Source organism: Myxocyprinus asiaticus, chromosome 32, assembly GCF_019703515.2.
Source record: "Myxocyprinus asiaticus isolate MX2 ecotype Aquarium Trade chromosome 32, UBuf_Myxa_2, whole genome shotgun sequence".
NCBI lineage: Eukaryota > Metazoa > Chordata > Actinopteri > Cypriniformes > Catostomidae > Myxocyprinus > Myxocyprinus asiaticus.
In genome coordinates, this window is record NC_059375.1 from 151,671 (window position 1) to 167,862 (window position 16,192).

At 42.0% G+C, this 16,192-nt stretch overlaps 1 protein-coding gene across 5 annotated transcripts in view; it reads right to left on the bottom strand.

The window, feature by feature from the left end:
* Nucleotides 1-10,609: 10,609 nt before the first annotated feature.
* The window catches only part of LOC127423031 (sterile alpha motif domain-containing protein 14-like), an 81,290-nt gene continuing 75,707 nt past the window's right edge, over nucleotides 10,610-16,192 (bottom strand). For all 5 annotated transcript variants that reach the window (XM_051667011.1, XM_051667013.1, XM_051667009.1 and 2 more), the window contains one exon: nucleotides 10,610-10,897. In XM_051667011.1, the coding sequence (XP_051522971.1) occupies nucleotides 10,730-10,897 (168 nt within the window). In that variant the 3' untranslated portion in view covers nucleotides 10,610-10,729. The remainder of the gene's footprint in view (nucleotides 10,898-16,192) is intronic.

Here is a 16,192-nt window from a genome sequence, read left to right on the forward strand (position 1 = left end):
GCTCTTGGTTTACACATAACATGAGGGAAGGAAAGATATGACATGAGGTGTTTCAAAAGGACAGTGTCGCAGAGAGAGAAGGTGCATGATGGGGCTAGTTACCTGATGCTCCGTAGTCAAGGAGACCTGGCCAATTCATTGGCACTTGCGCTCATTACAACCAAGTGGATCTGGTTACCAGGATTGGCTCAAGTGACCAAGGGCGACTTCAATATGCTCTGAGTGTGATTACTGTTAGTAGTATTTCACATTTAATGTGATGCCAGAAATGACTCAAAATAACACAAATAAAATCTCACATAATCTCTTGTCACTTTGTGAGAATTGGGCAAGATAAGTCTGTGCTTGTCGACATGTTTCCATTAAGACAACTTTGTTTTTTTACTTAAACAGCATAGTATAACAAAATCTTGTTTTGCACTGTGCCTACAAATATTTAAGGTATGAATTGTTCCAGTAAAGAAGATCTGGGCACTCAGAACTTATGTTCCAACGCATATGCCATGTTAATGCCAAGTTTTCAAGGCATATAAATAGTTTACATATGCTCTAAATTTCAGGCTTGGGCAGATGGCTTCAGGAGTAGTCCAGATTTGACAGGAGTAGTCCACATCTATGAAGAAATGAAAAGGAAGGGTATAGAGTTTCCTCGATCTGACTTGGAGACCTTGTCCCCCATCCACACACCACAACGGGTAGGTGCTGACGTCAGACAAATTATAGTTTGTTTGTCACAGAGGCTCACTGATAAATGTTTTCTACTTACAGTAATGCATTAACAATTTCAATGTTAACATTAGGTCTCGTAAACATATTCCATCCCTTATCATTACTTAACTTTTTAGCTTTACCATTCCTCTTTATCTCTGTTCTTATTGTCTTGCTCTGCAAATAATAGCAACAAACGGCTCAAGAGATGGACCAGCCAAAATACAATCCCCCAGCCCAACCCAAGCCACAGCCTCACTCTGGCTCCGTTCCTCCCTTCTCTGCCCCTGTTACCCACACTTCTCCACAGATGCCCATTCTGCACATCTCTGGACCCATCAATCCTTCCCCTGAACAGGTCCGTTTTTCATTCTTTTAACCGCATAAGTTTAAATTGCATGGATTGGCATTCGTTTTAATAGATTGAATAATAATGTAATTATATGTTTACTAGATATGCAAGCTGCGCAGTGAGTTGGACATTGTCCGTGGGAACACTAAGGCGATGTCGGAAATGTTGACGGAGATGGTACCCGGTCAAGAGGATCCATCCGATCATGAGCTTCTACAGGTTTCTTGTGTGGACGGGTCCTGCAAAGTAGTGGCGCGGGGTGTGACGTGCGATACTATGGCTGAGGAGGCGGTGCCAGAAAAGTAATTGATGGTCAACAGCTCCAGCCCGGGGTTGCGCTCACATACCCGTACTTTTCTATTATCAAAGAACGGTTGTATCGAGTGACGCAGGACAATCAAACCAAGGAGAATACAACTCAGCTGTTAGTACCAAAGAGCCGTTGGGAAACACTCTTCCAGGCAGCTCACTATAATCCAATGGCTGGCCACTTTGGTCACAAAAAGACTTTGAACAGTATAATGGCCCATTTCTTTTGGCCAGGCATTCACGGGGACGTTCGCAAGTGGTGTGCAGTGTGCTGTGAATGTCAGTTGGTAAATCCACCAGCCACCCCAAAAGCGCCATTGCGCCCGCTGCTGTTGATTGAGATCCCCTTCGAAAGAATTGGCATGGATCTCGTCAGGCTATTAGAATGGACTGTATGCGGACATCAATTTGTATTAGTTCTGGTGGACTATGCAACGTGATATCCAGAAGCAGTGCCCCTGCGCAGCATTTCAGCAAATAGTGTTGCGGAGGCACTCTTCAAAATTATCCCCAAGTGGGGATTCCAAAGGAAATCCTCATTGATCAAGGCACAACATTCATGTCACGTACACTACGCGAACTATATGAATTATTAGGCATTAAGTCGATTCGCACCAGCATTTTTCACCCGCAAACCGATGGGTTGGTCGAATGATTTAATAAGACCTTAAAAAACATGATTTGTAAGTTTGTACACGAAGATGCTAAAAGTGGCTCGAACCCCTGCTGTTTGCAGTACGAGAGGTCCCGCAAGCCTCCACCGGGTTTTCCCCATTTGAGCTACTGTATGGGCGCTGGCCGCGCGGCATGCTTGATGTCATATGGGAAGCTTGGGAGGAAGAACCTTAGAATAGTAAAAATCAAATTCAATACATTCTTGACCAGAGCGTTCTTAGAGCAAAACTCCACACTTTGGGGCAGGTAACACAGAAGAATTTGCTCCAAGTGCAAGAACGTCAACGCTGACTGTACGACAGGGGCACTCTACTATGGGAATTCGCACAGGGAGATAAAGTGCTTGTATTGCTGCTTACCTCGAGCTCCAAATTACTCACCAAGTGGCAAGGACCATTTGAGGTCACACGACGAGTTGGAGATCTTGATTATGAGGTTAGGCGAACAGATAGGAGAGGAGCACGTCAAACCACCTCAACCTCCTCAAACCATGGAGGGAAATGGTACCTGTAGCCTTGGCGACGGTAGTCCCAGAGAGGGCGGAGCTCGGGCCGGAGGTATTTCCCAAATCAAGTTCATTCACCCCGGTCCCTTGCGGAGACCACCTCTCGCTGTTGCAGCTTACAGATATTGGCAGGTTGCAAGCGGAGTTCGCGGACGTGTTTTCACCCCTTCCCGGTTGCACAAACCTCATAGAGCACCATATTGAGACCACCCCGGGGGTGGTGGTTCAGAGCCGCCCCTTTCATCTTCCTGAACACAAGAAAAATATTGTTCAGGAAGAATTGGAGGCAATGCTTGAAATGGGCGTCATACAAGAGTCGCACAGCGATTGGGCCAGCCTGGTAGTTCTGGTACCGAAGAGCGACGGCTCGATCTGCTTCTGTGTTGACTACCGGAAAGTGAACACGGTGTCCAAATCTGACACTTATCCAATGCCGCGAATTGACGAGTTACTCGATCAGTTGGGCGCAGCTCAATTTTACTCAACGCTGGACTTAATGAAGGGTTATTGGCAGATGCCTTTAACACCAATGTCCTGAGAAAAGACAGGTTTTTCCACACCGTTCGGATTACACCAATTTGTGACTCTTCCGTTCGGTTTGTTCGGAGCCCCAGCCACATTTCAGTGCCTTATGGACAAGGTCCTCAGACCACACGTGGCATATGCCGCCGCATATCTAGATGACGTCATCATTTACAGTAATGATTGGCAGCGGCATATGCAACATCTGAGGGCGGTCCTGAGAGCGCTGAGACAGCCAACCCAAAGAAGTGTGCAACTGGGCAGGTGGAAGTTAGGTATCTGGGGTTCCACTTGGGTCACAGGCAGGTGTGTCCACAGGTTGACAAAACCGCAGCGATCGCAGCCTGCCCGGCGCCCAAGGCCAAAATGGGGGTAAGGCAGTTTTTGGGGCTGGCTGGCTACTACCGAAGATTTGTGCCTAGTTATTCTGATGTCACCAGTCCGCTGACTGACCTTACTAAAAAGGGGGCTCCCGATCCGGTCCAGTGGCCAGAGTCATGCCAACAGGCCTTCCTTAAGGTAAAGTCCACACTGTGTGGTGGGCCGCTTTTATATGCACCTGATTTCTCTCAACCCTTTATTTTGCAGACTGATGCATCTCACAGGGGGCTGGGTGTGGTGCTTTCGCAGGAGGTGGGAGGGGAGGAATGGCCAGTGCTATTTATTAGTCGCAAGCTCTCCTTCAGGGAGACAAAATATAGTACCATCGAGAAGGAGTGTCTTGCGATTAAGTGGGCTGTTCTGACCCTCTGCTACTACCTGCTGGGGTGAGCCTTCGCCCTCTGTTCCGATCACGCTTCTCTGCAGTGGCTCCACTGCATGAAGGATACTAAAGCACGGCTCACCCGTTGGTATCTGGCTCTCCAGCCCTTTAAATTCAAGGTGGTCCACAGACCAGGGGCGCAGATGGTTGTGGCTGACTTTCTCTCCAGAAATGGGGGGGGGGAGAGTAGGCAGGCCGGATGTTGCCCCGGCCTGAGTCAGTGGTGGGGGAATGTGGCATGGGGGGTGTGGTCATGTGTCGGTCTGCGGGAGAGAGAGAGCGGTAAGGCTCGTCACCTGGTTCATAATTATCTCTAACACCTATCTCTCATTATAGTGATGGCGGAGGGAGACTTAAAAGGCACGCCAGAGCTTCAGAGAGAGAGAGAGTGACCAGAAAGCCACAGCAGTCAGAGCTTCTGAGAGAGTGTTACCTTTATGTTGACAATGACGGTTACCGTCGTATGTTGTGTGTGTGTGAAAAACTTCAAATGAAAATAACTGACCTTGAATCTGCTTCACTGTCTCCTGACTCCTCCATTACCCAAACAAAGAGTTTTTCTACAGGGAAAAAAACACTTACCCTTAAGTTGAAACTTTGCTTTGTTAAAAACAACCTGGAATCATGTTTAATGTGTAATAGTCACGAAACCCAACGCAGGTGTTTCGAGATGCGTTTATAAAAATTAAAGTTATTTTAAACTTTACTCAGTGATCCCATGATGGAATTTATTGCCACGTTAAATAAAAAAAAAATTGTAGCATTATGAGATTAAAATCGTAATAGTCTGAGCATAAAGTTGTAGCATTATGAGATTAAAATCTTAATACTTTGAGCATAAAGTTGTAGTTTATGAGATTAAATTCAGATGAGAATGAAGTAAAAATTATTAGAATAAAGTTGTAGCATTATGAGATTAAAATCGTAATAGTTTGAGAATAAAGTTGTAGCATTATGAGATTAAATTCAGATGAGAATGAAGTAAAAAAAAATAATAAAGTTGTAGCATTTTTAGATTATAGTCATAATATTTAGAGAATAAAGTAAAAATTACAAGAATAAAGTTGTTGCATTGTGAGAATAAAATAGTATATTGTGTGAATAAAGTTGTAGCATTATTAGATTAAAATCATAATAGATTGAGAATAAAATTATAGCATTATGAGATTAAATTCAGATGAGAATGAAGTAAAAATTGTTAGAATAAAGTCGTAGCATTTTGAGATTATAGTCATAATATTTAGAGAATAAAGTAAAAATTACAAGAATAAAGTCGTTGCATTGTGAGAATAAAGTAGTATATTGTGTGAATAAAGTTGTAGCATTATGAGATTAAATTCAGATGAGAATGAAGTAAAATTGTTAGAATAAAGTCGTATCATTTTGAGATGATAGTCATAATATTCAGAGAATAAAGTAAAAATTGCAAGAATAAAGACGTTGCATTGTGAGAATAAAGTAGTATATTGTGTGAATAAAGTTGTAGCATTACGAGATTAAAATCGTAATAGTTTAAGAATAAAGTTGTAGCATTATGTGATTAAATTTAGATGAGAATGAAGTAAAAATTGTTAGAATAAAGTCGAAGCATTTTGAGATGATAGTCATAATATTTAGAAAATAAAGTAAAAATTACAAAAATAAAGTCATTGCATTGTGAGAATAAAGTAGTATGATTTATGATTTGTGAGATTTGGAACTTATGTTAAACCCTCTGTGAAAAATCTGGGTGTCATATTCGATTCTGCACTGAAATGTGACAAACAGATAAATGCAGTTGTCAAATCTAGCTTTTTTCAATTAAGGCTCCTAGCTAAGGTTAAGAGTTTTTTATCATTTGTAGAGTTTGAGAGAGTGGTACATGCTTTTGTTTCATCTCAACTCGACTACTGCAATTCACTTTATATAGGGATAAACCATTCGTACATTAATTGTTTTCAAACTGTTCAAAGTGCAGCTGCTAGACTTTTGACTTGTTCTCGGAAATATGAACACATTACCCCTGTCTTATTCTCTTTTCACTGGTTGCCAGTCTAATACAGAATTGATTTTAAAATCCTGCTTTATGTTTTTAAAGCCTTGAATGCCTGGCACCAAATTATTTCTCTGACCTTCTGAGTGCAAATACTTCTGTTGGACATCTATGGTCATCTGATCAGAGATTATTGATGGTTCCCTATCTGTCACTCACTCGACATTGTGACGATGTAGTGACACTAGGGGTCGCCCTTGGGAGCCCCAAACACCTCTGATCTTTGAAAAAAGGCCAATGGGAATTGGCGAGCGGAATTTGCATGCCACTCCCCCGGACATACAGGTATAAAAGGAGCTGGCTCGCAACCACTCATTCAGATTTTCTCTTCGGAGCCGAGCGGTTGTGTTCAGCAAGCTGAATTACTCTGCCGATCCATTCACCTCGAAAAGCTGTTGGATTTATGGCGCATTACAGCAGCTTCTCCCCTTCTTGCACTGGTGAAGTGCAGAGAACACCCCTGGGCGCTTCAGCAGCTAAAAGAGTATAGTCTTCCTACTGAAAGAGTATATTTTCCCTTCTAAAAGAGTGGCATTAATGGAGAGCATCTTTCCCCTCCCCTGAGGTGAAGACATGCACTTTGACTCTCAGTCATGTTCACAAAGTTGTGATCCCTGAATGACTTTCCTCCTTAGCCCTGTGGCAGATGAGTTTGTGGAAAAACTCGCTGTCGGCCCAGTACATGTGCTAACTAAGCCCTGTACTGGGGTAGGTGCTCCACATGTGCTGGTTCCCCATAGGTGACCCCATGTGTTATATCTTCTGCTAAATCGTTTCCCTGTTGGTAAACTGCATCTTCCTTGGGCAGAGGTTCCTCTACCCCCGGTCACCGTGTTTGTAGAGCCTACCATGGGACTTCTCCACATTACATACTACCGACAAGACTCGGTAAGACCATGTGATGTATTTCCACTCAAAATACCCGGGCAGGGTGTGGTCTCCGCAGTGTCTTCCCCTTGGGAGTGACACCCCCCGACGTAGACACTTATGGCCCCCAGTCGGTAAACAAATTCCATTCTTTTTGGGGAGAAAAAATAGGAAAAGAGGCCATGGCTGGGCTAGCCTGTCCCTATTTTTTGGGTAGTCGACTTATCCCCGAAGTACAGGGGACCGTTTGACACTCGTAGGAGCGTCGGGGAAGGTTACGTGACGGCCTTGTGCGCTGGCTACGAGGCACACAGCGGTCTGCCCATCTCGCACTGCCAGTCCACATAACACAGTTCAGTCATTGTGCCGTTTTGTATAGGGACCCCTAGTGTCACTACATCGACACAACGTCGAGTGAGTGACAGATAGGGAAAGTCCTGGTTACATTCGTAACCTCTGTTCCCTGATGGAGGGAATGAGACATTGTGTCCCTCTTGTCACAACACTGAACTACCCGCTGAAATGGCCGGGACCTTGCCTCGGCTCCTCAGCACAAAACCTGAATGAGTGGTTGCGAGCGGAGGTTATGAAAGTAACCAGGACGTTCCTAGGTCTAGACTGAAGATGAAGTGTGACCGTGCTTTTGCCATTGCCGGCCCTAAACTGTGGAATAGTTTACCAATATCCCTTAGAGAAATTTCGACAGAATCAGAATTTAAATCGAAGTTAAAAACTTTTCTTTTTGCGCAGGCTTACAATTATCCTTAGAGTCCATAGATGTAAACTTATATATGTGCTTTTGATGTACCTCTTTATCTTGCATTGCGGTTTGTACAGCATAGCTGTATTGATGTATTTTGGTGATGTATTTATGTGATGTATTTTTGTGATATTTCTTTTATTATAGCAGTACAGCACAGTGGTCAACTACTATTGTTTTTATTGTGCTCTATAAATAAATTGATTGATTGATTGATTGATAGTATATTGTGTGAATAAAGTAGAAATATTAGGCTAAACAGAGTGTCATTATCACAACGATAGAATGGACGCCGAGCCTGCAGCTTCATTAATGAAAGAGATGGATGTGGAGGACATAGTTAAATCATACTTTAGGATAGGATTTTGCAATAAAGAAATCCTTGGTGTTTTGGCGCATCAGCACAGATTTATTGGTATCTGGACCCTGCAGTGGTTATGAAGGAAATGTAATTTATTCAGGAGGAAGAGTCTGACAGATTCTAGCGGTCCCGCTCGCTGTTGTTATTGGATTTTCCTCTCTAAACAATACTGTAACTGAGGGGATGTTACCACATACAATATCTTGATATGGACTTATATAATTCACAGCAGTTCCAATTATTTTTCGCTTCACTTAAGTGTGTCTATATCTCGCGCCTCCCTTGACAGGCACCCACATGTTGAAAACTCAAGTACTAATGCACACCTCATTCATGAACAGAGAGCTCACAAAAACTTCCCAGAAATTCAGCTCTGTTGCATAGCCAAGTTATCTCCCTGGTTAGTGATGTTGTATGTAAAAACCAGAGACTATTTAGCAGAGTCAGGTCACTTCTATTTAAATGAATGGGAGAAAGTGGAATGCCCAACCAAGAAGCTCTAGCACGGATGTAGAAAGGAAGCCCCGCCTTACAGATAAAAAAGCCAATCATTTTTTTAGATACAGACATCGCCTGTCAGTTAACTCTTAAACACGCATGCACATTAGCTATACAAGCCGAGAAAATTGTGTGTTTTAGTGTAATATGAGATAAAGAAGCACAATTTTGATTCCAATATTATTGTGACATGGTAAAATATGTGGGGATTTTTAAATCATTACTGTGTAACAAATAAAACTAAAGAGGTATCTTTTAAAAATGCTCACAGAATATTTATCCTGTGAAAAGAATTTTTGTAATGGTGAAAAATAAACTATTTAATTAATTTTCCTGTTCAACTTTCTTTTAGTATGAGGTCACAATTTCTGAGTTTTAAAAAAATTAAAGACTATCATTAGGAGGCCTAAAGAAGAGTGTGTGTCATCTGTTTCCATCTTTGTCTTATTCCTGAACTCGTCTTCTTAACAAACTTTTTGTTTTAAATGTTTTCTCTTTTGTGTCTTTCATGTCATTTCAGTGTTTGAAACATTAGAAATGTGTGACCTTTAATGTATTTTGTTGCATGTCCTCTTTAGGGGCAATCAGGACTCAGGTATTAAAATAAAAGCAAGACAATATAGAAATATTGTCATGTGTATTTTGTTGATTCATGTTTTTCATGTCTTTTATTTTGAAAAGTTTAGTTCCTATTTCATGTCATGTGTTCCCTAGTCATGTGATGTCCTGTTTTTCCTCCATGTTCATGTGTCTTGTTTTCATTGGTTCATTGTTTGATTATCTTGTTTAGAGTTCTGTTTGTTCAGTGGTTTATGTTCTCCCATGTCCAAGTATTTAAGCTCTCATGTTTTCCATTGTCATTTGTCAGGTATTGTGTTTGATAACGTGTTCATGTTAAGTCAAGTTTATGTCAAGTTTAAGTCAAGTCAAGTTCATGTTTATGTCTCATTCATGTTTATAGTTAGGGTTTATTGGTTCTCACTTTAGTTAATAAAATTGCACTTGGGTTCTTCAGTTCATCGTCTTCATCATCGTCATTGCCAGCAACCACTCGTTTCAGAAATACTTGACCAAACAATGAACCCAGCAATTCAACTCATCCGCCTACATCAGGGGAATCGACCCCTGGAGCATTATGTAGAGGACTTCTGCGATCTGGCCTGCCGGGTGGACTTTAATAAGGTTGCCCTCAAAGACATTTTGCGTTTTAGATTGAGTGAGCAAATCTCCACTTCGATGCCTGGCGATCACAGTTCCCTCTGCCTCACTCAGTATATCGACCTTGCTCTGTAGATCACTGGTTCTACGTTCACTGTGGGGGAGGCAGATGCCGAGCCGGATTCCCACGTCATGGTCGATGAGCCAGCGTCCCACATCATGGCCGCCTAGCTAGCGTCCCACGTCATGGCCGCCGAGCCAGAGTTTCACGTCATGGCCGCCGAGCCAGAGTTTCTCGTCATGGTCGCTGAGCTAGTGCCATCTTTTGTCCTGGATCCTCAGCCTGCTCCGTGCCATGTCACAGCCACACCTGAGCCTGCTCCATGTCACGTCACAGCCAGGCCTAAGTCTGCTCCATGCCATGTCATAGCAATGCCTCAGCCTGCTCCATGCCATGTCACAGCAACGCCTCAGCCTGGCTTCACCCCTGAAGTCTCTCTCAACCCCACCTTCCACGGCTCCACCCCTCGAGCCTCTCAGGGCCCCACCTTCCATTGACTCTGCCCTGGTCCCATGCCCCATGCCCTGGCTCGTCAGGCCACGCCCCACGCCTCAAGAAAAATCCTAAACTTGAGAGCACAATAAAGTGTTCAATATGTATAAGTTCCAATTAACATTTGGCTCTCAACACTTTCTAAACAATTTTAAACTTTTAAACAGACAAGGCTTTGTCAGGCCAACTTTTCTTTTCTAGTTTTTTCAATCATTAGTAGGAAAGTGACAATGTATTGTCTATGTGTGTATGAGTGTTCATGATGAGTATGAGTGTATGAGTAACACAATAAAATGTCTGTCTTCAAGCAAGCCTCATATCTTTATTTTCCACGATTTCTTGAATCATTAGGAACTCACCAATTCTTTCTTTTTTCTTTTATTCATGATTCTTTTTTGGATGGGTATTTTTCTGATGGTCTTGTCCATACTTTGATATACTGACACTATTAGGCATCTCTCTTTAACATACAATCAATACAATCCAAGTGATAAATAAGACACATCCTGCCAAGGCTGTAAAATCACAAACATATTCAATAAAATGTGTAATTGGAAGTAATCTTTATTAATATGTCCATCAGTTATACATTGTGAAAGCAAACTCAATATTGAACAGTAATAATGGCACCTGCAGTGTGTAATACTCAGTCTTTCAGAAACGCCATCAAGTGGTCAGTAATTTTTGTCCTTCTTCACTGTGTCCATTTTTCCCACTGTCTCGTTTCCCATAGACACCGTTCTGTCTCTCTGTCCTGTCTCTGTCTTTACCAGCCGCAGAAAGCATCTTCTTTTTAAAACTGAAATCTGTGCTGCGACTGCTGTCACAGTCATTCTGAAAAATACAGGAGAATTACTGGACAAGCAGATCAACAAAAAAGTCAACAGGACATCAAAATAAACCCTTTTTACTTTTACACATTGATGCAAAAATGGGATATTGTTGGGGCTTTGTTCAGGAGTTGGTTTGGTTATTAGCAATAATTAATTATTATCAAAGATAATTATTAATTATTAAAATCAACAGAACATTGATTAGAATCAACATTAGCTTATTAATCCTTCAAATCAACAATTATCAAAGATAATTATTAATTATTAAAATCAATAGAACACTGACTAGAATCAACATTAGCTTATTAATCCTTCAAATCAACAATTATCAAAGATAATTATTAAAATCAATATGACATTGATTAGAATCAACATTAGCTTATTAATCCTTCAAATAAAAGATAACTATCAATTATCAAAATCAATAGAATATTAATAAGAATTAATTACCAGGGCACCACCCTGGAATCAGGGACTAATAACTGACAGTATAGCAGTCTCAATACAGGATTGTTCTCTTAGGAAAGTCGACGTCCGGAGCACATCGACATTCAAAAAGGGAACAATGAAGGCTTGAATCCGAGCACTGACATCCCCTGCCAGCCCTTGGCACAGGTGCATGCAGAACAATACCAAAACACTTCTCTTTAAAATATAACAAAATTTATTGATGCAGTAATATCAATTAATAATCAATACAATGCAGTTGATAAACTTCCGACTTCCAACTACAAACTAAACAGTAACATGATTAGATATGATAACAGATAAGCCTATAATACATGAGAGGAGGGTAGGTGTGCATGTGTATGTGTGTGAATGGGTGTATGTGTGTATGTGTGTGTAAGGATAGAAGGAGGTTCACAAAATGGCGTGCGTGGCTCTCATGGAGAGTACATCTCGCGAGGTGGGCGGAGAGACTGGTTAATGGCATCTGCCCATTTAATGCGTGTCTCCACTGGTACGATAACTTTGGAACAAAGCTGGCCTCTATCACCAAGTTATCTGTTCACCAAATGTTTGTGCGGGTATGTTTGTGAGGGGTCATGTGCATGTGCGGTTAGTACGAGAGAGACAGAACAGCCGAAGCCGGTTTAGCGATTGTGGGAGAGACAGCAACCATTAGTATTATCACTCAGAGACATGGTGAATGGCTTGTAATCCATCCGCCGCGGTTGTTGGTTCTTTAATGGATAAAATCAGTGTGCCGGTCTCACCCGTGATGGTGGAAATGCACAAACAGCCCAACGTGGTTGGACGACAACACAGCAAATCTTATTCGTGGTAACAGTAAATTACAATAATACCTTGAGTATTATTAGCAGCAATGAGCAGACTCAGTGGCCTGTAAACTGTACAAGCAATAGCCTTGATACACAAGAATAACACACTATAATAATCTATCTCTGCCCAGACGTAAACCTCCTACTTGAGTCGCATGAGGACGCGGGTAGAATGTGTGATCATCCGTCGTTTGACTCCGACTCGGTTCCTCGAAGCTCAGGTGATGAAGGGAGTCCGTTTCCTCGCTCTGTCGGCAGGTGGTATGGCAGCTGATTCTCGGCTGGTATCAGCGAAGTCGACTCAGTTGAAGAAGGAAAATAAATCTTCTTTCTTCACTTCTGCAGGCAAAAGGGTGAGATGCGGATTGCTCGGCAGTCTCCTTCAGATCCGTTAGCATGCTTGGTGGAACACAGAGAATCTCGGCTCGTCCAGTGAGATGGAGATTGTATAGCCAAAGTACATACGTTACTTCCTTGGACAAAGAGGCTACACCTGGGAGCAGCAGGGCTGTAACTAGATGCAGAGCATACTGTCGCTGGAAGCAAGGCTTAGGAGGAATCTCCAGGGTTTTATACTCTCGTTTTATGACATCATGGTTGAGGGATGCGTTCTGTCGTGCGTTTCATCCAGTAGGAGTTGAGAGTTCGATCCTTCAGAATTTCACACCTATGTGTAAAGTGTGCAAGGCTTGATGGGATCTGTAGTCTGTTTGTACTCCCTTTGTTTGATTTTGGCACTGTTTTTGTGTTATCAGGCTTTGAGTATTCCTACAGGCCTCAGTCAGGCTTTATGATTGTGTGTAGGTCTGCCTTTGTCTCCTACCTGAGCACATGAGGCCCAACATTCCCCCCTTTGGTCTGAAGAGTTGGTTGTTGTCCAGCATCTTTAGAGCAACTGAAGGGCCGAACAGTTCCTGTAGGTTCACAGTAAAATGTGGGTTACACCGTCCGTGTCTTCCTGATAGAAAAGAAAATGGTTGCACAGTCCATACAGTTCATAGAGTTCACAGAGGCTTTATCGTCTGGGCATAGACTGAGGCACATCTGGACATAGGACTTCTAGCTAAGTCTAAAACTACATGCATCACACATAAAGTCAAACATTCCAAGTTATAGGTAGGCACAGCATTAACCGTAACACAATCCTTTGCTGTTCTTTGGTCATAACACAAAATCATGGTAGAACCTGACAATGGATACTAGGACCAAAACGGGGTTAGTGGAAAGGAAATGAGGGTTAGAGATTAAAAGGCTTATCCTTGAGGGAGTCGCGTGGTGCCATGTGAGGTTCGGACGTGTGAATGCCGAGCTCTGCGCACTATGCTAGTTTTAATACTTTTTGTGTCATAAACCGGTGAGATTCGATACACTCTGATTCTTAAATGTCCTAGGAAGACAATATGTCACAGAATTCAAAATCCGTGGGCTCTGGAGATATTAAAAGACACTTACATGCTCAAGCTGAAGCCCCTGAGCAGCAGGTCAATTTGGACGGTGAAGAGTAGGAAATTTGGCGTCAATTGTTGAACGTGTCAGCATTGCTGACGAAGGTGGTTCTTGCTGTAATATGTCGATCACTGTCATGGAGACAAAATTCACTGAGATGGTTACAAGAGTGATGGATGTTGAGAAACAGATCAATTATCAGGAGTCATCGGAGAGGAAGTTAGCTGTTAATGCGCTAGCGACCAAGACAGACTTGGAGCACGTCTGGGAAAAGTTGGAAGACTTGGAGGATCGTAACCGATGAAACAACGTCCAAATTGTTAGAATTCCTGAGGACGAAGAAGGACAAGATATGGTGAAATTCCTAGATGGGCTCTTCCCGAATCTGCTCGACATAACAGGCCATAAGCTGGAAATCGAGCAAGCTCTGATTTCTGGCTCGGAGATCAGCGGAGGGAGACAGGCCCCAATCAATTTTGGCCAAATTTCTGAGATCATACGATAAGGATCTCGTGTTACGTGAGGCGTAAAGGAAGGCTTTCTTGGAAAAACCACAGCATTTTCTTGTTCCCAGACTTTGCGAATTCGACAAGAGAGAAACTTGATCGATTCAAGGAATGCAAAAAACTCTTAAATCAATGGAAGGTCCGTTTTCCACTGATGTTCCCGGCCAAATTGAGAATAGATACTAAGGATGGCTGCAAAATATTTACATGCCCACAGCAAGCAATGTCCTTCATAAAGTCAATGGAGTAAGTAATTGTGTGATATTCACGTTGCAGCCGAGTGGGCCTGACTCGCTGAACATTCACTTGACTGTCTGAGGAAACTGAGCACCTTTTTTGCTTCTTTTTGTGCTGGTTCCACCTAGCGGCTGGAGTTTTGTAGAATAACACTCCTTCGGGACAGTTTGTGGATGAATCTGCATGTTCTTTGTGCTTATGCCTCCTATTGGCTGGAGTTTGTTTTATAGATTATTTTCTGCTGTGTAATTCTGTCTCACAAAATTTGTACAGGAGCACCGGCCTTGAGCAATCCGATGGCAAATTTGTCGCGGGGGCTCTCGTAGGCGTACATGGACTGTTTGAGTTTAGAGGGATGGACACTAGTTGGCGCTGTCATGTGCGGGGATAATGCACACGTTTTTCTTTTTTTTGTTTTGTTCTGGGGGATGTTCGGAGTTTGTTTGTTGCTCTACTGTTGGAATGTGGTCTTTATAATTTAGTTTTTGACACACAATCTATTTTTTCTAATATGTCAAAATGTCAGATGTTAATATGAGTGGATTGTCTCACTCCACGTGAAATGTGAATGGGTTGGGGCACCCCATAAAAAGAAGGAAGGTTATTTTTTTTTTCTTAAATGTAAGATATGGGGTGGACATGTTTTATTTAATGCTGGTTCAAGTAAGAGCAGGGTGTCATTACATTGATAAGTAAGCATCCACAATTCAAATGTCTCAAACAGATTAAAGATAAATTAGGAAGAGTCATTATTGTTTTAGCAGAAATTCAGGGGCAAAGTTTGATTTTGGCTAATATTTACACACCTAACGCTGATGATCAGGGCTTTTTTATAGATCTTAAAAAGATGTTGCAAGCCGCTGGCACCCCTCATGATATAACACTGGGAGGAGACTTTAATCTTTTGATGGACTCAGTCCTTGATCATAGTGAAGCAAAGGTGTGTAAGCCCCTACAGCAACACTGATGCTTCACAGGATGTGTAAAAATCTTGGTCTTACAGATATTTGGAGACTTTTGAACCCATCTGTAGGGACTACACATTTGTTCATCAGTCCATAAGATTTATTCTAGAATAGTTTTTTAAAAAAAAATGTTTTTATTTAAGTCCCTCATTTCATCTGTTGTTGATTGTTCAAACATTTTAGTCTCAGATCATGCCCTGGTGAGTTTAGAGGTGTTGCCACATTTGGAGAAAAGGAATTGATATAGTTGGCGCTTTAATGTATCCCTTTTGCAAAATCCTGAATTCCAACAAATGTTAACGGCTGAAATCAATGTCTATATGGAGACCAACTAGACCTCAGTATCCTCTGTGGACATGGCTTGGGAGGCACTTGAGGTGGTTCTTAGTGGCTGGATCATAAAGTATGCCTCATTCATCAAAAATCCAAAGCACTAGAACTCTTGGAGTTGGAAGGGAATATTAAAAGTGCCGAGGCAGAGCTGAAGCGCCGAATGTCGTCTGATGGCCTCAGAGAATTGACCAGATTGAAATACAGATATAAAACTATTTTGCATGGAAGGTGGAGTTTTGGCTATTCAGGGCAAGACAATCATACTTTGTGTCAGGGGACAAAGCAGGAAAATTTCTGGCTAGATATATAAAGCAGAGAGAGTCTTTTTCTACCATTCCCTCAGCGAAATCTGCTGGTGGTGAAATATTTACCTCAGCCATTAATATTAATAATGCTTTTAAAGAATTCTATCTTGATCTCTATAGCTCCATGTCTTCATCTACTGATGAAGATATTAGAAACTTTGTGGAACCATTAGAACTCCCTAAACTGACGACTGAGCAAAAAAATTCTCTTGATTCTGAGA